The sequence below is a fragment of the Lethenteron reissneri genome, chromosome 20 (genome assembly GCF_015708825.2).
Source record: "Lethenteron reissneri isolate LAM-NWPU_2019-01 chromosome 20, ASM1570882v1, whole genome shotgun sequence".
NCBI classification, from domain to species: Eukaryota; Metazoa; Chordata; class Hyperoartia; order Petromyzontiformes; family Petromyzontidae; genus Lethenteron; species Lethenteron reissneri.
In genome coordinates this window covers 17,453,563-17,478,660 of record NC_083798.1, presented here as the reverse complement: position 1 = coordinate 17,478,660, position 25,098 = coordinate 17,453,563, and the positions used below count along the sequence as shown (strand labels likewise).

At 42.3% G+C, this 25,098-nt stretch overlaps 1 protein-coding gene across 1 annotated transcript in view; it reads right to left on the bottom strand.

The window, feature by feature from the left end:
• LOC133344897 (ATP-dependent 6-phosphofructokinase, platelet type-like) overlaps positions 1–25,098 on the bottom strand; it is a 75,435-nt gene that overhangs the window by 18,824 nt on the left and 31,513 nt on the right. Inside the window, exons 16-20 of the mRNA XM_061555209.1 lie at positions 19,040–19,192; positions 17,460–17,624; positions 15,336–15,397; positions 14,754–14,865; positions 13,551–13,650 (exon numbers count right to left, since the gene is read on the bottom strand). Of these exons, the coding sequence (XP_061411193.1) occupies positions 13,551–13,650; positions 14,754–14,865; positions 15,336–15,397; positions 17,460–17,624; positions 19,040–19,192 (592 nt within the window). The remainder of the gene's footprint in view (positions 1–13,550; positions 13,651–14,753; positions 14,866–15,335; positions 15,398–17,459; positions 17,625–19,039; positions 19,193–25,098) is intronic.

Sequence of the window (25,098 nt, the reverse complement as noted above, 5' to 3'; positions counted from 1 at the left end):
TAACGATGTAACGAATACCGCAATACCTATACAAACGAAGTAGATGCATTCCTGGAGCTTCGTTAGAGCATTGAAACTTCGTATGTTGAATTACTAATAGCATTAGTACTATGATGCGTCCCCAGCCTCCGTAACTTACAATTTCATTCTATGAACACTTCATATCTTACCAATCATATTGTAAACAAATGCAATGTATATTAAGAAATATAAATTTTATACTGTACAGTACTGAAATAATAAAAAAACTAACATGATTAAATAAACAGTGCACTCTACTGTCAAATATAATCACACCACCAAATACTACAGCTCCGTAACGTACTGCTTTGCTGCACGCTGACTGGCCAAGACAAACGTAAACAAACATTCTACGACCCATCGCGATGCACAACACTCAAGAAACGTACCTTGTTATAATTTGATTCTTTATTTATGAAGTAATGTAGATGGGCAATAGTTATTTTTTGTTCGTTTACATTTTTTGTTAAATTAAAATAATGGTCACACATCCAAAGTTCCTTATACTGAAACTCCGTACCTCAAATATTCGAATATCGAGGTATTACTGTCATCAATTTAAATAGATTCTTAAAATGCGCGAGTAACAATACATTATTTACGAGTTGTGCAAATTATACGGAATTATATGCTGTAAAAAAATCTAGGTTAACATTGCAAACAAAACCTGCCCAACAAACAACACAAAAAAACTGACAAACAATACAGATGAGATGGTAAAATTAAACAAAAAGATGAGATTTTTACAAAAAAACCCTACCCTCAATCACAACATAATGCTCGTACAAGACTGTACAAGCATTATTCATACTCTTTGGTTCTTTCGGTAAAGTCATGTAGATAGAAAGAACCAAAGAGTATGGATTCCTGCGTTACACTCCGACTGTATATACGTTTGGAGAAATAAAAGCTCTCCTCCCTCTGAAAATGGATGTCACCAAGGAACTTCTTTACACATGTAATCGTCAGGGTAAGGAGGTCGCCCGTCTATGCACGTGTAAGATACGGCATGTTCACATGCCTACACACACGTCTGCGTGACTGTCGGTGCGCGCGTCTGCTTGCCGTGTATACATTTTTTTACGCGCCAAAGCTAAGCAGACATTTAAAGAATAACAAAATTAAAACATGGAAATTTCAAACAGATTTTTGATTGCTACAGCAAAGAACAAGTGTAAAGCAGTCTTTCTGAGTAACACAGCATGGTAATCAAAGCTACAGCAAGCGCTCCTTGTGAGCATTGTGGGCGAAACATTAAGTAAATAACCTTCCATTCTAAATTAAGCATGACAATAAAAAAATATATTCCAGGTGGCCTTCCAGACCTCTTTATCAAAGGGATTTGTTTAAAAGTGAAAACTCCAGATCAGTTTTGCCCTCGATGGGCTCATCAGCAATCAGTTGAGCTGAACAACTATTCTTGATTTGAAGCTTTCGTGACTGCAGGAATCCATACTCTTTGGTTCTTTCGGTAAAGTCACGTAGGAAGAAATAAAATAAAATAAAGATCACGACGTTTCGATCGCAACACAAGCGACCGTCATCAGGCGGAACCGATACAGCAGGACAACTGCTGATTTAGGAGAAAGATCAGCTAACAAGAGCTTATAACAACAAGAGATGAACTATTGCTGGTTTTCCAGAATTTACAAAAACCTTGCCTGGTAAAAAAAAGTATTTCCTTGCCACTCATCTACAACTTGGTTCTCTCCCTTCACTCCCCCTCTTTATGTCCCTGTTAGAACAAAACACAGAGCATACTTGCCCCTGTACAAACTTTATTCTGGTGCCAATTGCTCCCACATGATTGCACGGGGTTTTTTTGCAATTTGTATGTGTTTATATCACTTAGATTACAATATAGAACTTACTTGCACATGTAACTACCTTTCTCTTTGCACTTCTTGCTGTCATTCTATACTTGCAGGGTTTTTTTTATTCGCATGTGCTTTGCTTACGACCTTCGACTAACTCGTTTGTTAGTTGTGCAATATTAAGGAAGGATTCTAGATTTGAAGCTTTCGTGACTGCAAGGATTCATATTCTTAGGTTTTTTCGGTAAAGTCACGTAGGTAAAACATCAAAATTAATAAAAAATAAGATAAAATAAAGATCAGGACGTTTCGGACGGAGACTTGTGTTGCCTCCGAAACGTCGTGATCTTTATTTTATTTTTATTAATTTTGATGTTTTACCTACGTGACTTTACCGAAAAAACCTAAGAATATTAAGGAAGGACTCGTTGTGTGCAATGTTCATGTTTTTGTCTTCGTTTTTGTTGCTGCTGCTATGCTCACGCACCACGGATCTTCCTTGTAAAATATCCGGGCAACTAGCTAAACAGGATCATCCGTGTAACAAATGAAATAAACTCAAACTAAAGAGGTGATTTATTTGCTTTGTTACAAGTAATCAGATTTGCAAAGGCAAGTATAGATAATCGTTGTGATTTCTTCCATTTCAATGTATAATCAGATGCTCATTACTTACCAAGGAAGAGTTGATTACTTTCCGTGGTTACTTCACTGTTTTAAAACTCATTATTCATTTCCGCAGAGTGGATAAATGCAAGGACAGCCACAGTCGATGGCATTACAGATCACCCAACAAAGCCCTACACAGTACGAGTATCATTTTGGGTAATGTCAGAGTTGCAACCACCATTGTAATGTGTGGGCAGTTGAAATAACCCAACAGGCCACCGTGGTTAATACTGCAGAAGTATTAACCCCAAAATACATGTCTGCTTCACAGCGGGTGTTAACGATCCCAGGTTGCCATTTCATGAACTGTAGGCCATTGAATCCTGGCATCACTCAACATTTGCCAAATTCAAAAAAGCCTTGTAAAATACTTAATTGACAAACACATATCAATAGCCAACTCTGACTGCAAATCAACTTGGCAGGATTCTCCAAAAAAGGGTATTGAGGCTCAGTGGGGCTTTTCTGGGTAAGCAATAATAATGACTTCGGGCTCCAATAGAATTCCGTTGCCCCACTGAGCATACTTCAAATTTAACCTTTAAATCATGTAATGCTTGAAAATACCAAATTAAAAAGTTTTGCAAGACTTTGAAAACCGAGAGTAATACATAATTATAATCAGAGACCAATTACTTTTAAAAAGTAACCTTTCCAAATAGTGGCTAAACACGCTATGTAAAGCCCATTCCATTCCAGTGTTAATCATATCAAATATTGGCCCCAGTACTTATATCAAGCCATCTCCTTCCCTGCCTCGATTATATAACGCCTGAAAGCTAACATGTGTTCTGCACAGCTCCCAAGAAATTGCAACTCGGTTTATGAAACCAGTCGGTGATCTGCTCGTGTAGAGTCCCCTCTTGGACCAGCACACCATTGGCAGCAGCAGCATACTGCAGGTTTAAAAAATGTTACTTGCCAAACATCAACATAGAAACAAATACAATACAACGCTCGTACACCGCACCGTGTTTGCGAGGTTGGCATCTGCCTTCAGCGTTCATTGAATGGGCAAATTTTGTATCTCTTTTTTATTATGTATTTATTATTGTTAAACTTCGTTCACACCGTACGTAACGAAATTTGCTAATCAGAGGTACGCAGGAAGGACAACAACAAAACACAAGAAGGAGTTTTCAATCTGTGGCGAGCCAAAAGCCGCTGCAAGGATTACAGGAGTTTGCGTGATGGTTTATGCTCCTTGACGAAATCAGCAAGGTATTGTGATTCATTTAAACTATTGAGGGGGAAGGGGGGAAGATGGGGGTGAGAAGGGGGATTGTTGGGAGTCTGCATGAGGGGGAGAGCGAGTGCCCGTCTGTTGTTTATCCGGTTACTTGTGTTACAACAGCGTCTTGGCCCGGTGAGTGAAGGGTTGACTCGTGGAATTTCCAGGTGTGTGGAATTGTATCTTGGGTAGTGATGCTAACGATTTGGGGGATGATGTTTTGCTGCAAATTTAGTCCTTGTGGTGGTTTCAGGCATATTTCTGCGGTGGGTGACAGTGATGTAGTATTGATTCGGTTGAAATATTTTATTATTTGTATTATTCACGAATTACATTCCTGAATGTCTAGACAGGACCAGTGCGTTTTGGTCAAATGTCTCTCTCTTCTGCACAGTGGGATATGATCCATGTAAACATGAAATTGTATGAAGCGGAGCAGTGGATACGTTTTTCTCCAAATGTCATTCCAGTGTGTTCTTCGTAGTGAGTATGGGGTTATTGTATTTAGAAACGTTTCTTCTGTGTTTGGTCTAAGAGGCTTATTCCATCTAACCAGGATTTTCAAATCTTATTACTAGCAGGGCCTGGGCTGTGCAACTATTGCATTGAGAGATGTTGCGTGTGGTTTGATGTTTTTCTCACACTTGTTCAGTGCGCTCCTGATATGAAGGGATTTGTCGAAGTGTTGATTGGGAGATATTGTTTCGGTCTAATAGATTTTGAAATGTCTTCATAAATCCATGTGTTAATGAGGTCTACTATTTTCTGTCTTTATGTGTTGGCATCAGGGAGAGTATGATTAGCTTTTGGAGATTTCTCCACATCCAGATTGTACCGTATATGGTCCAGAGGGTATTGGTCACGAAAGCATACGTGTTAAACTGGTCCAGAGGGGTTTCAGTCCGTGGTGTTTATCTTTGCGATGGAGAATCCTATTTCCTGCTCGGCTCCATGAGGATACGAGGCTTCCTCCAAATTTTACCATGTGCTCTGAGTTCTTATAATAGCTAACCATCGATAGTGTGGAACTCCCATTGCAAAGCGAAATTTGTAAAAGTCTGGTCGTGCTATCCCCACCTCTGGCTTTCGCTTAAGTGAGTGTTTCTTTGTCTGTCATTTTGTGGCCCCAATGGAATGAGGATATGCCAGAGTGTAGTTGGGCAAGGGAGTATTTAGATGTTCGTGTAAGGTCGCATAATGTGGTTTTACCAGACTTTGGTTTTCTTTTTAGAAAATGTCCATGTTTCCTTCATTTAATGTTGTTAACCACTGGTGGCAAGTGATGGGATTTGAACAATCAGCTAGTTATGGTCCATAGCAGATAGGCATCAGTGGGGCTCCATTAACTGTTTTTTTTCCCCCAGATGCAAATCTGAGAATGAGACATGTCATAACAAAAGGTTTCCTCAAACTATTCAGAGCTGTGAAGCCCAGACTCTAGCACATGCACATGTGAAGCATATCCTCTCTGTACAGCCTTGCCCCTGTCTGTTTGCTTGATGAGTTCTCGCCATATACAGTGCGTGGGGTGGTGGTATTCACTCCTATATAGCGCCAATAACCCAGGAATGAGTCATCATGAGTAAATGTTAATAAATAATAATGCATTTCCCTTACCTTGGAAAACCTCACTCAGTGAAGACTCTTTTTCAGGAGGCTTCGACAATTGAATGTTTTGGGCAATTCCATTAATGAATAATTGGCATGTCAAAAGATTAACCAGATAAACCTCATACATATAAGAAGGTAACATTCAAATCTGCACAATGACAGTTTCAATAATCCATTACTATATTGCCACCTTCTGCCTAGTTCACAGCAAAACTCTACCACAATTCCTGATATTCCTAGGAAATCTCCCAGCCAAGTCTGTCCCTGCTTAGCATCTGAGATCTTATATCAAGTACATTCAGAGTAATTTGGTCATCAGCAAACTATCAAGGAGTGCTAGACAAACGTAGAAATCTGTCATGAGCAGGACTCTCCTGAAAAATACATGAGAATTTAGACTATATTGGGGATTTTTTAAAAATTGAAAACCAATGCTACAATTTCTGAACAGGTGGTGCTGTGGTCAAAATGCTAGACTAACAATTGGAAGGTTGTGACTTCCAATTCTTCAAGGGGGTCAAACTCAGCAGCATTATCCCTAAGGGCTCAATAAAATGATAACCACTTTGTAGGAAGCAGACCATGGAGATGCCAGGAAATGAGAATGTGGAATGTCTACAACTGGCTTAAGGCCAAGAGATGTTAACTTGATGTTCTTGCTCATCATCATTACTCCTTAGTGAAATGAGCACCTCGTGGAGAGGTTACACCTTTCGATGGTCAACAGAATACTGCCATAGTAATGTAGAATTTTTTAACAATTAGCTCAAGACCTCTAATGGAGATGAGTACCACCAACAGTTCTATAAGTATCCGGACACTCTGGTCTAATCATATAACAACCACTTTTTATTCGTGTTTGAAGTGTATAAAACACTGTTACTACCCTAAAAATGTGACTCGCACACTGCATCCCGTCACATCAGAAACACGCATAAGATCCACCCACCAGACCACACTGCAGCTGATCAATAGAGAATAAGAATTCCATTGCAGAAACAGCCAGCTCCCATTTAACTACAGTTAACCCGGGTCTGCTTTTATAATGAGACGTTACATTCTAATGATTATTATGGCTAGGTCTGATGTAAAGGAAAATTTTATTAGCTGACATTTAAAGAAGAATATGCAGCATCCAGACGAACATTTGTGCTTTGATACTGTAAAAATCTGGCTGGTCGCAATGATGATCGAGCTTGAGGCAGCTTTCATTACTCCCCAAACCTTGCGTTTGGGAGTGCGAGTAAAATGGCCATCACTGAAATTGGCATCAGAGATTCCGAGAATGATGTGAGGAGTTGTTCCTTTGCTCCATCCCCAATAATATGCACATTTTATACGTAAGTATGTTGAACGTCTATCGCATCATACATAGCCAGCTGTGCTAATTGGAGGTGCGGGGGAAGGACAACAAACTAAACACAAAAATCGGTTCTAAAGAAATTAGTTTTCAATCTAGATTTAAAATGCATAGCTCCAGTGGCTTCTAAATAATTTTTACAAAGGCAGCTTCAAATGTCATAGCATATGAGAGTTACTTAATCTATGGGAAAACATCTACCTAAATTGGACCAAATTTTCCAGATCTAGATAGCCAGCGAGGTTTCAGCTTGGTTAGGACTAATAAGAGAGACTACCTTGTGTAGTCAGGCGGGCTATAAAGGCGGTGAGGCAACCATGTGTACAGTGTTTTGAGTGCTGTCCCTTAGTAAGCATTGGTTTTCTCTGGGTTATTACAATACAATGTATGCTCACTACATAGCACCAATCGGTTTCAAGACAATATCTTTATGTACATTTGTGGCTACAATTTGCCCACATGTTGCTTTTGCACCATTTGTAATTGCACCTTATTGCTAATGTTACGGTAAAATGAAATGCCAGATGTGTTGTTTGGGGCAGCACTGGGGCAGCATGCATCCTTGTAAACTAGGCCACCCTAAGGGTTTCGTGGCCGAAGCATTTTTAATTAAGGTTAACTTATTACTGGGGGAATTCTTTATAAATTGCAGATGGAAAAACTTTAAAAAGGCCGCGAGAAAAACCCAGTAATTTAAAAATCACTCAGCCACGCCAGCATTTTAAGTAAAGGCCCAAGGCAAAGTGTGTGCTCCACCCTCCTGGTACTGCAGACACATACTTCTGCATACTACTTCTACAGACACCAAGGGAAGTCTAGGCCCTTTGACCACTGATTTTAATTGAAATTGAATTCCACTGCAATCATACATTAACAATACATCTGCACTACGTGTAATCAATGGGTCATGCAGAGATAATCTTGTGCTGCGATACTCTTTCAACCTGCTTGTCTGCAAGGTGGCCAGGTGACTTGTATGGCAAGTGGGTTCCCGACAACTCTGTGTAGATTTTGTTTTTTGGTTTCCTCCCACATGCAATCACTCTCATTGAAGTGGATAAACACAACAATGTAGAACACTCCATGAAATAAATGATTGAGAACTAGTGAGGCTTTCCTTGATAGAGGATATTGTTTACTTGCACTAATTTATCACGCAAAGCTGTTTTGCAAACGGTTTCCTTCCTTCTGTACACTTACTTGTAATCAATGATATATATACTGTATATAATTTGATTAATTGTGTGTATAAGCTTATATGCCTACAAAAAAAAACAATTATTGGCAAGTGGTCTAGTTGTAACCAGACTGACTTGTGTAAAGATAAAGGCAAATAATATGGGTTGACTGACCTTACACCTTCAGAGAATAATGGTACTACATGGAGTTAACAAACTTGTGCCCCATAGTGTGGAAAGTCAAACAGAAAATTAACACTTCCTCAGCGTTAAACTGTGACATCTTACTCGTAAGTAAAGGCTGGTAATGTAGGGCTCTTCCTTCACAGCCTCAATGCAGCACCTGGCAAAACTAAAAATGCGTGTGCTCTTTTAAATGACAGCGCACCCCACGATGAAAGTTGGAGATAAGAGAATAAAATTATGCGGTCCTGTGCTCATGATGAAACGCCACACAGAAGCGCTGTCAAACATAATGAATGCACATGATTAGGAAAGATGTAAAAACATGGGAAGCAATATTACCTACAAAGGTTTACTACAAAGGTAATGGATTGTGGCACAAATGACAGCTCTTCAAGGGTCAGCACTGGCACCTGATGCATTTCTCATTTGTTGACGCCAAATATGTTGCCGGTGCCATTTCGGAAAGTGACATTTAGCTGGGAGGTGGTGGATCACCACACAAGTACACAACGAAACACGGCGAGTGGTTCTGACACGATGCGAGAATGAAAAATGGTAAATTGGAGTTTAAATAAAAAATGACTATTTGACAATGTTTTTCACTCTCACCACAGTGAAGGAATTCTGAGCAAAGTGTTGGAAGAAATTATGAATATGCCAATCAAAGATTTAAAACTAGTCTCGTGATTATGAAAAGATAGTATTGCTCTATTCCTTGAATGTATTTTCGTATAAACACCGGGCGCTGATGCCAGACAGTTCAAAGCACAGTCATATTTTGCTTATACAACACTGCATCATTACAGACATGATACCTTGTGACTAACAAATTAAGTTAAATAATATTTATCGTTATTTCCCTCTTTACTGCAAATAGTATCATGTGATAATGGTTAATGCGTTGCACAGCACATTATTTTCTGACTGCAGTCCAAAATGCTAAGTTGGTCTCCTTTATTTAACCAGATGATGAATGAAACCCATTGAGGCTCGTGAAATATTGCCTCATGCAAGGGTGACATGGCAATGTACTGTGCCTTCGGTTGATGCCTGCCAAGTGCAATAATTATTGAAGCTTGAGGTTTTGTGACCATTGTTGTCCTTCCCCCGTGCCTCCGATTAGCACAGTTGGCTACGTACGGTGCAAAAGAAGTTCTACATGCGTACATAAATAAACCACGCTGTAAAATAGACGGAAACTTGGTTCCCCCCAGTACTCTTCATGATCTCGGCTTCCATAGTGATCTTAGCGCTTCTTCCTATGTGCGCTGTACGGATGTTGTAAAACATTGGTTCAGATGCTGGGAAGGAGCGCCCCCTACTGCACCTCAAGTGTTGGACGTGTTGAGTGAAACGAGCAAGACATCGACCTCAACCAAAGATAATAAAAGCACGCGCGCGCACACACACACAAACGCGTAGGTGGACACGTGGCTCAACAGCTCATAACCCTCATGTCAGAACACTAAACAGGTTAATATCTGGCTGTCAGCTGCTCGCAAGTCCCTTATTTCTCAAGTCCAATGTTGTTGATGGTCACCGATGACTGCAAAAAAAAGTCAGCATGTAAAATGTGGCTTTTCAATAGCATTTGCATGTTGCATTTCTAATTTCCCGAGGATTAACGCACACTTTTCAGGGCACGCGAGAGCCCTGCATCTACTGTTCTACTGAAACAAGATTATGAACTGGCTCATTGTAAAAAGCTCTGAGAAGGAATTGTTTTCATCCCATGAAGTGACACTGACAGCACAAATTACATTTTCCTTCAACAGTTAAAGGCAATTAAAGTTGTAATCCCAAATACTGCCCAGTTAAACACGCCACTAATAATAGGGCTGAATAAATGCCCTTTTTCCCAAACGAGTGAAGTGTTTACACAATGCTTGCCACGCTGCTTCGCCCCTCATAAATGCCAACACTGAAAGCCGCTTATGTTAATATGGAATTGTTCACTCCTGTCCCAAGACTCAAAAATTAGAGGATCTCTGTTCCATCAAAGACAAAAGTAAAACATTTTTACAAATCAAACGCAGTCATAAAGATCCCTCATGATGCTCAGTTATCAAAGACTGATACCCCCAAAGGACAAAAAAAAACAATTTACATAGTTTGTTTACAGTGGACTGCAGGGAAAGGGTTTTGCAAAAACCACTCAGCTGCACTATATCACGAGCAACATATGCAACAAATCACCTTCCATTAACATCTGTAGACCTTTTAGACAATGTTTTTGTTTTGCACTGAAGGCCCATGCTGTAAGGATAAGGCACTTGCCAATAAACACCTTGTAAAACCAGCAATGTTGTTCAGCATGCCTTACTACGAATGTGCCCCCAGAACGATGAAAACTAGTCCAGAGTTAACGCCTTCAAGCAAACGATGCTGATTTACCAATGGAAAGCCACTATGCCAATAAGCTGAAGCCTTTTCATTTAGATCATGCTAAATACATATTGTTTTTTTGTAGGTGTGGATACAAGGTGATTTATTTTATTAACCAGAAAATGTTCTACTGGAGCACTAGATAAGATGTCCTCCAGTATCTCTAAGGTTGGGTTTCAAGTTAAGTGCCATTGATGTAAGTGCATGACCCAGATTTGCCCTGTGAATGCGGGCTAAACAAACCTGCGGGCAGGTTCACAATGGCCTGCAATTCTAGTAAACAACAGAGCCCAGGTGTAATGTGAGTTGCGTAAATGAAGTCAAAAAGTTCTAGAGTGTTTAAATGACAATAGAAGTGCGAAATAGAAATGTTTATAATGCAAGGTATGGCATCACAATACTAACTAAAAGGCCTACAAGGCTCAGGGCTGTGGAAGTCAAGAGAATGTAGAATTAAAAGGTGGGTAGGATCTCAGGAAAGAAGGCGGAGTAGGAACGGGACATTAACTTTTAGAGTAAATTCCAGACAACTATAAATTTGCATTGCCACAGATATAATCTTTATGATGACAGACTGCCCAGATACTCAAGCTAAGTTAAAGGGCAGCTGAAAAAGAAGTTGGTATTATTTTGGGGTAACAATTTCGCAAAAATGCTTACACAAATGCACATATTAAAATAAGTAATCACCTGCACTTAAACTAACCACTGGACATTGAACTTTGAAATAACGCTTGCCCTATTTTCACACTGAACAAATGGGCAGTGGGGTGTGGAACACCAACATCTTACCCCCCTCCACAACCACACAAATAGTGGTGTCATCTGAGGGTAACCTATGAACAACACGCAACAACCTCAACGCACCACACTGACACACTAATTTATAAGCACGACATAAAACAATCATTCAGCAACAGTGGGAGCTATATAGCTCTTTTTCAGAAGCGACCTGGCCACAAATGAGAGCTCAACAAAGTGGCTCATCACGTGGAAATTTAGAGCAGCCTAATACTCTAAATGCGTGTCGATTCTAAATGTGGAGGGAAAAACCAGAAGACCTGGAGAAAAATCCACACGACCACGGGGAGAACATGCAAACTCAAAATATATGCGTGTCAGGGTCGAGCTCGAACCCACTACCTCCTTTATACCAGGCGAAGTAGTTAACATCTCGCCATCCTGGCGCCCTACACTTCAGTATGTTTCAAGACTTTGATTAGTTATTTTTTACATAACCAATCGGCCACATGGTCTTCTGAGAGTGCATCTTCTTGGCAAAACTACAAGTAAGCTTACACAAATCTACCTACATACACAAAGAAATGGGTTTAAGTTTCTGCAAATTGCAAAACATTCCACTAAGTTTCCATAATTGGCTCATTGCTCAACGTTCGCTCAGCAGCAAGTGGCATCGTAAAGATGTTATCTTCACCAATGCAAATTAGGAGCTGCCTGGAATTTCCCTTCCACTTGAGTGCACCTTTATCCTTCCTCCTCCCCTCCCCCATTGCCACAAACCCCCATTCCACATTTCACAACCATACTTGTAAATACAAGTTCTGCTCAACAAAAGCACCGAGATCAGATTTTCTGCAAAACAATGAGAAAACGTGTGTGGCACAATCAACACAAATATTTCGTGTAATAATGAGTTTCGACATAAAATAGTTTAAGTCCATAAAGGCATTATGGGAGAGAAAAAAAAACGTGTTCATATATTAACACATCCTTATAACAGCAACATATATAAATACACTGACGTTTCAGTCAATGGTCCTTGTTCAGAGCAAAGCAGCGTTTGAAGAAATTATGTGGTTCTCCATGTGTTTCAAAGATTTATGTGATCAGGCAGTTCAATAGCAGAACATTCAACTCATAATGAAAAGGCCAAGCATTTAAATTATAATCAAAGGCCCACTCAGTCCTTCATTGCTCTGGAGTAAAAAACAGAAAAGGGAACCTCTTTCTGGGAGATCAACTATGGTTGTCCTTTCAAGAACCGGTCTCTGCCCAAAGTCCATTTGAGTGCAGTGGCACTCTGGCTTGTTTCTTTTACTCACAGCAGAAATGTTTTTAGATCAACCACATTTGGTCACGTGACCAGAAAACAAAAAAATCGACAATATAGGGCATTTGATTTGCAAGAACACGAAACTAGAAAAGCCATATACAACTGTGCATACAAATCGGTAGATACATCCTGTGCTCAAATATGTAAGAGACCCCCCCCACCTACTTAGTGCCTTCACAAACACATGCTACATATCATTTACACACTCTTCTCATGCAACCCCTGTAATGTGTAACTGCAATAAAATACTACCCCATGCTGCTGCCAAAACCATGAGCTTTATGAGATGTTGCCTCCAATTGGGCACAATGGCAATGTGACTTCTTAATTTATAGACGGGTCAGTGCATACATTGCATGTTAGCACATCTTGCTCCCTTCGTATGGAAATTAGTAAATTAAAAACAATCTATAAAAAAAATCCTCATTAAATGTGCCTGCGCCTGAGCTTCTGCTGACACAGAAATTCTCAAACATTGAAAAATGTGATGTTATCTCAGAACCAAAAAGCCCGAAGTGTATAAGTAAACGAGATTGGCTAGTCGACCTTACATGGCCAAGTGATAGATGTTTATATAAGAACTAACGAGGAAACCACAACTCAAACATTAGAACAAAGCCCAGTGGTCATCCTATGCAGATACTGGCCCCAGATACAGGAATGTGTAATTTCCACCACTGGCTCAGAGTAGGGTCACACATTTTAATCCCGGACATAACACTCTGGCCAATGAGAATGCAAAAACATCCCACCGCTTCTCTGTTCATTTCACTCAACTCAGAGAGAAACAGCGGGAGAGCGACACATATAAACAGAAGACAGAAATTAGTTGAATCTAAAGTCGACTTACATTTCTGCTTCATAAGCAAAACGATTTCCAAGTATGGCTGTGGAGAGGGTGGAGCGTGCACAGCCAGCGGGCTATGCAATAGGAGGGGTGGCACTCCGTCAGCTCTGGCTTAACCCCTGATGCCAGCACAACTGTGAGCTGCTTGCCACAAGGAAACGTCAGGAGACGCACCTTGCCTGTAGCACTCCTGGAGCTTCTTGGAGACCCACTGCACACCCTTGGCAGCAATCTTGGTGCCGAAGTTCCTGTCAAATGGGGAGGGACAGCCACCCTGCCAGCACAAACACACAGCAGTGGAAACAACAGGAAGGTAGCTTTAATGGCCCTTTACAAACACCAGCCGGCATGGTGATGCACCCGTCAGAAACTTTTGGAAGCTGGGTTGGTGAACCTCACAAATGTCATCTGTGCCGTTAAACTCCCAACCAACTGGGCTATTAGGTCGTTTGGTGATGGCCGTAAAACAAGTAGAGTTATAACCCTTTGGTGTGGACGTTTGAATTTATCCCTTTGTATGCATGGATTTCGTATCCAGGAATGGCAGTTTCTCCCAAGTTGAAAAACAGTCTTGGTAATGGAAATAACCAAACATCCCAAGGACAGTTTTGAAACAGTGAGGCTTTTAAATATGAAGTAAATATTTAATGGTAATTTCATTTGATTGTAACACTATCCCCACTTGTGGACTTAATCATTACAAATGATGTACTGCTTTGTTTCAGGTAATATACCCTACTCTCTATTATTTTAATGTTGGCTGATTTTCAGTGAACAACCTTTATAGGACAGAGTGCCATCTGGTGCCACCAACGTAGATGAGCCACGAACACACGTTGACTCTTTGTATGTGATCAAACAAATACCCGAACCCATATATTAATGTATTTGTAGTATAATTCACCGGTTAGGTGGCTCAGCGGTATAGCAAATGGCTCACAATCGGAAAGTTTCGAGTTCTAATCCTGGTGTTGCATTGATCCTTTCCATCATCTTTCTGGAGTCGATAAAACAAGTACCAATTCTTGCAGAAATCAACAGTGGTTGTTCTATGGATAAACTCACCCCCATCATGAAAATGAGGAATTTCCACCATTGGCTCAGGGCTGCCTTCATGCTTATTTTAGCAGAATATAACCAAAAAGCTGTGTAGCTTATTTGGGGTGATCCAAAATTTCTGATATATAACACAAAATAATCACTAGCGTCGTGGTGGAAAACATAAATAACACAAATAATGTGTGCTTTTCATATATCTGTCTCTCCACAAATATTTTTGTTTTTTGTTTACACAAGCCATCGGGTCCCAAAGGTTATCATAATAACTGAGCGGGAGTGGCTACAATGAGCATCATTGTCCATGTGTGTGTGCTTCACCTGCTGCATGTGTCCCAGCACATTCTTCCGGCAGTCAAACACCCCTTTCCCCTCAGCCGAGTACAGGTGGTAGATGAAATCTGTCGTGTAGTTGGGGTTGCAGTTCTCGTTTCTGGTTGGATATTCAGACAGCAAACGGCACACGGCGCTTGTATTATAATATTTAACACTCATTCGGAAAGAAGGCGGGAGTAGTGTATTTTATTGTGTAGGTTCAAGAGCCGGAACTTGACAAAGCAACGAGAGAAGACGTTTGTTTCTGGCCTTTGGGCATAGGTAATGTGGAGGGGGTGCTAAGGATTTTGTGACAAAACAGAGGAAGCCATTTGAGGTCAGGAATAGAATGCAGATGTACAAATAAGAGACGGTTGCAAAAGTTTGATAACCAGGGAATTAAAAGGTAGCCTTATAATAAAGAAATTTACGTAAAGCATGCAACAGTTGAAAGAAGGACTGCAAGGTGTAACGAGATAAAAAGCAATGGCTACAATTACCTCTTGGTCTTCATTACCGCTACTCGATTCCCTTACAGTGATGATTCCTTAATGTCAATGACAACACTGAAGGCAAAGTGGATCTCACCGAATTACGAGCCCACGGTGAATGTTCCCTTTCATCTTCTCCGTCAGATGCTCCACATTCATCTGCAGACAAAGGCACAGAAAACACCCGGTACTGGGTTCGAAGACACACTTAAGTGAGATTCAACAGCACTCGCAAAAATCCAACATGTGCCATGGAACACGCAGACAGATATTACCCATTGGCCCAATCATACAAAACCAAGACACAGATTCCCCAGATATCACTCACGACTGATGTTAGCAATGGCCGGGTATCGAAGCCATGTGACCGAGTTCATCAATCAATCAAGTCTTTATTTCTATAGCACTATTTCGTGCAAAAGGATGCCATTCAAAGTGTTGTACAGATTAAAAAAAAAAACATTATTAATTGACTAAATCACAAGAATAAAAGCAAATTCCATACAAAACAAAAGAACATTATAATAAATTACTGTTGAAGGCATATAAAAATATAACACTATAAAAGAATCTTAAGTAAAAGCAAGTTTAAAAAGGTGAGTTTTAAGATATAACTTAAAACTTCTTAATGATTGCGAAGCCCTCAGATCCCCTGGCAAACTGTTCCACAGGCGAGGACTATACACACTAAAGGCCGCTTCTCCATGAGTTTTGGTCCTGGCCCTTGGGATGACTAAAAGACCGGAACCGGAGAATCTGAGGGATCTTGTTGGTTCATATCTGCTGGTGCCAAACCATTCAACAATGTAAAAACCCATAACAGAATTTTACAATTAATCCGATGACTGACTGGCAGCCAGTGTAAGGACCGTAAAATAGGTGTTACATGGGAGCTCTTCCTGGTTTCTGTGACCACCTGTGCTGCTGCATTCTGAATAAGTTGTAGATGACACATTGCCTTTTTCGGAAGACTGGAAAAGAGAGCATTGCTGTAGTCAAGTCTGCTGGTAATAAAAGTATTAATCAGTTTCTCAGTAGTTAACCTATATTTCTAAGATGATAAAATGCGGTTTTGGTGATATATTTGATGTGGGCTTCAAAATTCAAAAATCCTGATCAAACAAAACACCTACGTTTTTAACCTGCAGTTTGCCATTTTCTGTCAGCGAGCAAACATTTGTGAGCAGTTTCTCTCTTTGGGCTTTTGCTCCAATTACCAGGACCTCGGTTTTGTCTTTGTTAACTGCCAGGAAATTCAGTACCATCCACATTTAATATCATCAATGCCCTTCATAAGGGTATCAATGCGGCTTATATCATTCGGAGATACCGAAATGTATAGTTGCGTATTGTAGGCATAACAATGAAAATCAATCTCACGTTTCCTGATGATATCGCCTAGTGGTAGCATATAGAGACTGAATAAAACAGGTCCCAGAATGGAGCCATGTGGAACACGACACGTAATTTCTGTCTTTGAGGACGACAGATCACCTATGGAAACGAATTGCTCTCTGCTGGTCAAATAGCTCTTATACCAATTTGCAACTGTACTGGAGAGGCCGACCCATCTCTGCAATCTGTCAAAAATAATATTGTGATCAACCGTAAGTGCAGTTTTCAGTTCACAGTGGAGTGTGCTAATCACTGCACCACCATTCCACAAGAACAACAGTCGCCATTTACCACTAAGTGGCAGTGACATCACCACAGTTCTTGTGCCAGGCAAGATGCACTTTGAGGCCATGTGAAGATCTAAGGCTCACTCCAGACGACATACAAGATAAGACAAAGATCCCCTCATAGCCGTAACAGACTTTTGGAGCAAGTGCTGTTAGCGATCACCTATGAAGGCCAGCACGGTACGCAAGGAGGTGGATGGCCAGCACCATGCCCGACCGCCTTTATCTCCCCAGTGGCGAGCTTTACACACTGCACCAGGTACCCCTTTGAGGCTGAAACGACCTAGGGGAGGCCCCAGGACTGGTTCAGATAATCGTCACTGGTGTTGGATGTGAGCAGCAAATTGAACTTGGGTCACCGGGTTCATAGCACAGTGTGCTAACCGCTACCATACCGCTCCCCACTACATACACACATGCGTCAACTGACTCCCCGCCATGTGCCCTCTGCTCCAGCAACCAAGGCCTCCTGTGAAATCCCCCAGTCAAACTCCTTTCAATGGGAAACACACACATATCAGCGAAGCTGCACCACACACCTGCAGGTCTCGGATGCTGAAGGGCTCCTCGTAGATGTAGGCGGCGTCCGCTCCAGCAGCCAGGCCGCTCATGGTGGCCAGGTACCCGCAGTAGCCACCCATCGTCTCGATGATGAACACGCGGTGTTTGGTGCCGCTCGCCGACTGCTTGATGCGGTCGCACGTCTGCTCCCAGCAGGGCGGTCACACGCACGAAACGAGAAACTCAGCGGCCATGTTAACCCTCGGGGTGCCCCATCCCATTGTACCTGTTGTGAATTGAGCTGAAACATCTCAAGCCTAAGCAGCCTCTTATTCATGTAACCCAAAGGAACTTCTCTTGGATTTGCACAATGTCTCTGCTAATGTAGCCTTTCTGATGTTAGGAAGTCACTGAAGTTATGCACTTTTAATTATGCTCATTTCTTTTCACTGATTTTTGTGTTTAGTTTGTTTACCTTCCCCCCGCAACTTCGATTAGTGTGGTTGGCTACGAACAGTGCAAAAAAAGTTCAACATAATACATACTTCAAGAAATGCAAGTTCCTCTCTTGAGCAAAGCCAATGTGATTATCAAACAGCAACTGCTAAGACTCTATACACCATTAGACATCCCAGCAATGCAGCACTACATCCACATTTGGGGTGATGTACCAGTTAACTTTAACACTTTTTGATTGAATCCAATAAAAAGCTCTTTGCCCTATTCAAGGACTACATGTGTTTACCTCTCTTGGCCCTCCTATCTCACTGTTACACTGGTGAAGATGCACCACTTAGTGGAAACTCACCAGTGGCCATTCCATTGGAAGACTGTTCTCTAGAACAAGAATGTAAAATGTCCTCCATTGGCTCAAGGCAGCTAGGTGTTTGCAAATGTACATGCACCTTGTTTAACCATGGGGACACGTTGATTTCTCTTGAGCCAAATGTGGTGGTGGACTGCCGAGGACAGTAGTTGGTAACTCGTGCAGATTTGTCAAACTCCCAGCTTGCTGAGCTATGAGATGGCTAGCAGAAGGCAAAACAAGCAAGTGGACTTGTGCAGACCTTTAAATATTATAGCCTCGTATGCTTTGGTTCAGTCTCGTTTCCTTGTAATACTCATAAAAAAAGATACTTGGCAAACACCCTAATTGAAGACTGTCCTAATAAGCACTATTTAAAAACACTTTTTTTAAAACACGCTTTAATGAAATGTACCGTACTAGTAATGGAAGAACTCCACGACTCCAGGAAGTGGCCCCGAAGCTTGCCATAATGTTAGGGACCGTGGTGATTTACAGCCAACGTCAGTTGAGCGTTGACAATTAGACCCAAGCCGAAACATAACATATAAAAAATAATGTTTAAAAATATGTTTATTTTTTATTTTTAATGATATAATATAGTATTGCCATCAATATGACATAAGTATACCAAGTTTCCAGTCGATACCACATTGGCAAGTGGGTAAAAAATTTGTTACAAGATTTGAGGATACAACAGAGTGAGTTAATAAAAATCATGAAATAAAAATAGTTTGCGACTCGGTGAGGCTCTCCTGGATAGAGTGTTCCACCCCTTCACTCGTTTCCCCGTCTGTCCCCGCAGGCCCCCACCTCCACGATGGCATTGAGGGCCGTGTCTGTGCCGATGGAGAAGTCCGTGCCGGGCACGTTGTTGCTGATGGTGGCGGGAATGACGCACATGGGGATGCACAGTTCCTCAAACTTGCTCCGCCCGCTCGCCAGCTGCATGGCTCCTTCAAGGGCCTGGAAAGTATGCCATTTGTCACATTAGCTTCAGTCCGTTTATTAAATTCTCCACGTTGAAGCAGCAACTGAGTTATGTACGAGATTTGGGAGCAGCATGAAAGCAGATATGTTGTCAGGATGAAATTACTCAATCGCATTGATTTTCCTCAACGTGAAAATTAACCTTAAAGAGCAAAATCATTTAAAGGTTAGCAAATAGAAAATGTGTTGTCTTATTTCTTGAAAAAAATGTCTATTCTGCCCCATGGCAGGTATGGGGGTGTTGATTATACACATCTCTGCAAGTAAAGAACTCGACCTGTTGGTGAAATGGTTAGGAAACAAATCTGCAGAGTATGCAAAGAGTATCCAGTTGGCAAACATAGACGACCCTGCCTCAAGCCTGCATGCGGTGTGGGAGAGGCTCTAGGAATGCTATGGTAGCCCAGAAACCATTGAGAAAGCTCTCTTCAAAAAGTTGCAGAATTTTCCAAAAATCTCTGATTACGAGAGCTTGGAGATCTTCTGATGGAGCTTGAATCAGCCCAAGCTGACACCTACTTACCGGGTCTAATTTTTTTAACACCTACCATGGAGTGAACCCCATTGTAGAGAAATTGCCATTCGACGTGCAGGAAAAATGGATAACAGAGCATCAGGTTGCATTCCCCCCATTTTTTTTTTTCTCAAAGTTTATCTGCAACCTGGCTAGGACCAGAAATGACCCGAGTTTCATTTTTGGCACCACGGGGCTCTCCAGTCCAGATCTCCAAAAAATTGAAAGAGCAACGGCGAGTCGAGGAACAGCAAGTGCCAATCTCTGTACACAAGATTGAGGTCTCTCCTACGATATTCGCAAACTTTGTCCAGGCAACCATCACAAAGAAGAAGATAAAAGATCCAGAAAGGCAATGCCCATTGCATGATAAACTTCACTCCCTCCAGAAATGCTGTGAGTTCAGGAGGAAGCCACTGGAAGAGCGGAAGAACATGCTGATATATTTTGGAGTGTGCTTCAAATGCTGTGCTTCTACAAACCACTTTGCAAGGAATTGCAAGGCAGATATCAAGTGCGAGGAATGTCGCAGCGACAAAAACGCAACTGCTCTGCACACATTTTACTCCAATCCTGGTGGCACTAAGGCTTCCGATCCCTAAGCAGAGCACGGCAGGGAGCAAGGTGAGATCGCCGCACCCACTTCGTCAGTCACAACCAAATGCAGTCAACTGTGGAGAAGGCTTCAAAGGAAAATCTTGCTCAAAGATATGCCTCGTCTGAGTGTATCCCAAAGGACATCCTGAAAGGGCAGTAAAGATGTACGCCATAATAGACGATCAGAGCAACAAGTCTTTTGGCAAGGTCAGAGTTCTTTGATCAGCTAAGCGTATGTGGGAATTCCTTTCCATACACGCTCAGAACATGGTCAGGACTGATGGAGATAGCAGGAAGAAGAGCGAGAGGCCTCATGGTGGAAACCATGGATAGCACCATAAAGCTAGCCCTTCCTACGGTGACAGAGTGCAATGAGATACCGGATGACAGGAGCGAGATTCCCACGCCCGAAGTCGCACGTCACCACCCACACCTGAAACCCATAGCAAAGTTCATTCTGCCATTGGATCACGGGGCACAGATTTTACTTCTGCTTAGCAGGGACATACTGAGAGTGCACAAGGTTCGCGATCAACAGAATGGACCTCAAGACGCTGTCTATGCCCAGAGACTTGACGTTGGATGGGTCATCATAGGTGATGTCTGTCTCAATGGAACACACAAACCAGACCGCATTAGAACATTCAGAACAAGTGTGCTCACGAATGGACGCACATCGCGCTTCAAGCCGTGCGCCAACCACTTCACGATGAAAGAGGAACAGGCAGAGAGAAGTCAAGGCTGTACCATGCGGACTTACGAAGAAACCTCTATGCTGGAAAGACAAGAAGATGATGTTGGACATACGGTGTTCGTGACAACGAAGAACGACGACAAACCTGCTTCTTCGCGAGAGGATAAAGAATTCTTGAAAATAATGAAGAGAGTTCTTCCAAGATGAGTAAAACAGCTGGATTGCCCCTCTGCCATTTCATAATCCCAGATGCCGGTTACCCAACAATAAAGAGCAAGCCCTCTCACGGCTCAACTCATTGCGCCGTACCTTGGACAAGAAACCAGAGATTAAAACTAATTTTGTATCCTTCATGAAAAACATATTTGACAGTGGTCATGCTGAAGCAGCCCCTCCCTCTAGAAGAAGGAGAGGAATGCTTGCTGGTACTTCCCAATCTTTGGTGTTTATCACCCGAAGAAGCCGGATCAGATCAGAGTGGTGTTCAATTCCAGTGCTCAATTTAAGGGCGTTTTCTTGAACAACGTAATGCTCACCGGACCGGGCTTGACCAACAGTCTCCTAGAATTACTCATCCGTTTCAGAAAGGAGTCAATCCCTGTAACAGCCGACATTCAACAAATGTTCCACTGCTTCATTGTCTGAGAAGACAACAGAAATTATCTCAGATTTCTGTGGTACCGCAATAAAAACGTTGATGATCGAATTGTTGAACACAGAATGAAGGTGCATGTCTTCGGCAACAGCCCATCCCCAGCGGTAGCCACCTATGGACTTAGAAGGACTGCGCGAGCAGGAGAATGGGAATTTGGGGAAGACGCCAAGCGTTTTGTAGAGCGAGATTTATACGTTGACTATGCACTCAAATCAATGCCCACGGCCTCAGAAGCCATCAATCTGCTCCAAAGGACACAAGGAATGTTAGCTACTGCTAACCTGAGACTTCACAAGATAGCGTCCAGCAAAGCAGAAGTGATTAAACAGTTTCCTTCAGACGATCGTTCAAAGGAATTGAAAGACTTGGACCTTAACGTCGACACACCAACAATCCAACGCAGACTAGGACTGAGTTAGGACCTGAAAGCGGACACATTTACATTCCGAGCATCAATTGGAGAGAAGCCTTACACTCGACGTGGCATCTTGTCGATGGTAAACAGCCTGTATGATCCACTAGGATTTTTAGCGCTGGTCACCATTCAAGGCCGTTGGATACTCAGGGATCTTTGTACTGATATACAAGACTGGAATAGCCCGTTGCCTGAGGAAAGGCAACAAGAATTGGAAACTTGGAGAAATTTCTTACAGGCGCTTGAGCAGCTACAGATTCCGTGTTCCTACATACCCACATACCTTTCCGTAACCCAACGTAAGGAGTTACATGTGTTTGCAGATGCTTCTATGATGGCCGTAGCAGCCATAGCTTACCTAAAAACCACAAGCGTAGAAGGGATCTAGCACGTTGGGTTCATCTTAGGCAAGGTCAAATTGGCCCCACAACCAGAATATACCATCCCAAGGCTTGAGCTGTGTGGAGCCGTTCTAGCTACAGAAGTGGCGGAACTGATCTTAGACGAATTGGACATTAAACTGGATGCGGTCAAGTTCTACACGGACGGCAAGGTCGTACTAGGCTACATAAACAACCAAACCAGAAGGTCGTACACCTACATCAACAACAGGGTGGAACGCATCAGGAGGTCGAAGGAGCCGGAGCAATGGAATTACGTTCCTACTGAACAGAATCCTGCAGATCTCGCAACTAGGTCCATCCCTGCATCTCTGCTGAAGCAAACCATCTGGCCGACGGGTCCAGCGTTCCTCTTACGACGTGACGGTGGCCCATGTACTACCAAAGAGACTTTTGGACTCGTAGAGCCCGAGTCAGACAAGGAGATTTGTCCTCAAGTGACAACTTTGGTCACAAATGTGCCACCAAGAAGTCCACTGAGTCCACACCATTTTGAACATTTCTCGAAATGGACGACGCTCATGCGAGCGATAGCACATCTAATGCATATCGCAGACTGCTTCCATCGCCCTATGAGAGGCACCACTGGTAGCTGCAATGGGTGGCATCACTGCACAGTGCCACGCACTGAAGATGAGCTTTCCAGAACAAGGAAATTAATCTTCCGTTGTGTGCAACATGCAGCTTATGCAAGTGAGATCAAGTCCATCAACAAGGAAGAAGACCTTCCTAGGGTCCGTTTCCTCAGGAAGTTAAACCCCAGAATGGACAAAGACGGCTTTCTCAGGATCGGTGGTCGGCTAGGGAATGAAAAATTAGATGAGAATGAACGAAACCCCCTCATAATCCCAAGCCAGAGCCACATCGCAATTGTACTTGTGCGCTACTACCACGAGAAGGTCAAGCACCAAGGTCGGCACTTCACAGAAGGAGCAATCCAATCTTCCGGGTTTTAGATCGTTGGAGCAAAGAGGTGCATTATCAGCACAATTCACAAATGTGATGAGGTGTCAGAAGCTACGTAGAAAACAGGAAGAACAAAAAATGACAGACCTCCCAACTGATCAACTCAGTATGGAACCTCCCTTCACCTCTGTAGGGATCGACGTGTTCGGACCGTGAAAAGTCATCTCCTGATGCACTAGAGGAGGGCTCGCGAACAGCAAACGTTGGGCAGTGCTGTTCACCTGTATGAGTACACGAGCAGTGCACAGCGAAGTCATCGAGTCCATGGACTCTTCGAGCTTTATAAATGCACTCCGGAGATTCTTCGCTCTCAGAAGGCCAGCCAAGCAACTCCGTTCTGATTGTGGAAACAATTTCACTGGAGCATGTAAAGAGCTTAAGATCATTACAGAAAATGTTGAAGATGATTCTTACTAGGGCTGCACATGGATCTTCAATCCTCCTACCTCTTCGCATATGGGCAGAGCCTGGAAACGCATGATCGGGATTGCTCGACACATTCTTGACTCCATGCTGTGTGATGTTGGGTCCACACGGCCCTCTCATGAGGTCTTGACCACTCTCATGGCCGAGGTCTCAGCTATAATTAACTCAAGACCACTGATCCCCGTCTCAACAGACCCGGAGTCAACATTCATTTTGACTCCTGCTACACTTCTTACCCAGAAGACAGACCTGCTCACAGCACCCACCGAGGAGGCCAGCACTACAGACATCTAAAAGACATCAATGGAGATAAGTGCAGAGCTTCGCCAACATGTTCTGGCATCGCTGGAAAAACGAGTACCTTGCGACACTTCAAGTGCGCAGCAAGTGGCAGTCGAGCAGACCAGACATTCAAGAAGGTGACCTTGTCCTACTGAAGGACAACCAAGTCAAACGGAATGAGTGGCCAATGGGCCGCATCCTCAAGACAATTCCCAGTGCCGATGGAAAAGTTTGAAAAGTTGAGGTTATGATAGCGAAGCAAGGTGTCACAAGAACTTTCGTCAGGCCTATAGCTGAGGCAGTGCTACTTATAATGCTGTAAATGCCTTTATAATGCTGCTAAATTGTTATGATAAATATGAGGCCTAGTTAACAACGAAGCCTGCCACTTGCATTATTGTGAATGTTACTTTGAATTGGATAAGTCAAGTAACTTCAATGCAATCTTGAGAGCAAGGATGAAGAAGTATCTCATCCACAGTTCAGTGTTATGTGCAGCGCTGTACATTTAGGCTGCAGTGTGGTGATTACACGATGTGACCTTATTTAACACAGTAGCTTATTCTCTTGTGTAGCTATTCAGTGATAATATGCCTGGTCAATCCAGGATCTATTGTTAAGTTTCATGTTATCTAAGATAATGTTATGATGCTCCTTGTGTTCATTCATTGTATCGATATTGCAAGTATTAATAGATGCTGTATTTTGTGCTGTGTTTTTCCATCAGTTTTACCTCGTTCTAATCATTAAATATGTTTGGAGTCGGATGTTCAACCTGGCTCTGAAGGTTTATTAAATGCGAGGTTAACTACTCGGATAGTGGTGCAACGCAGCGTACAGCGAGGCCGAGACAATGTCACTTGACCAAGTCCCTCTCTTGAGTGATATTCTATTAAAATACCCCACCCACTGGATTAGAATAATTCAGCTGA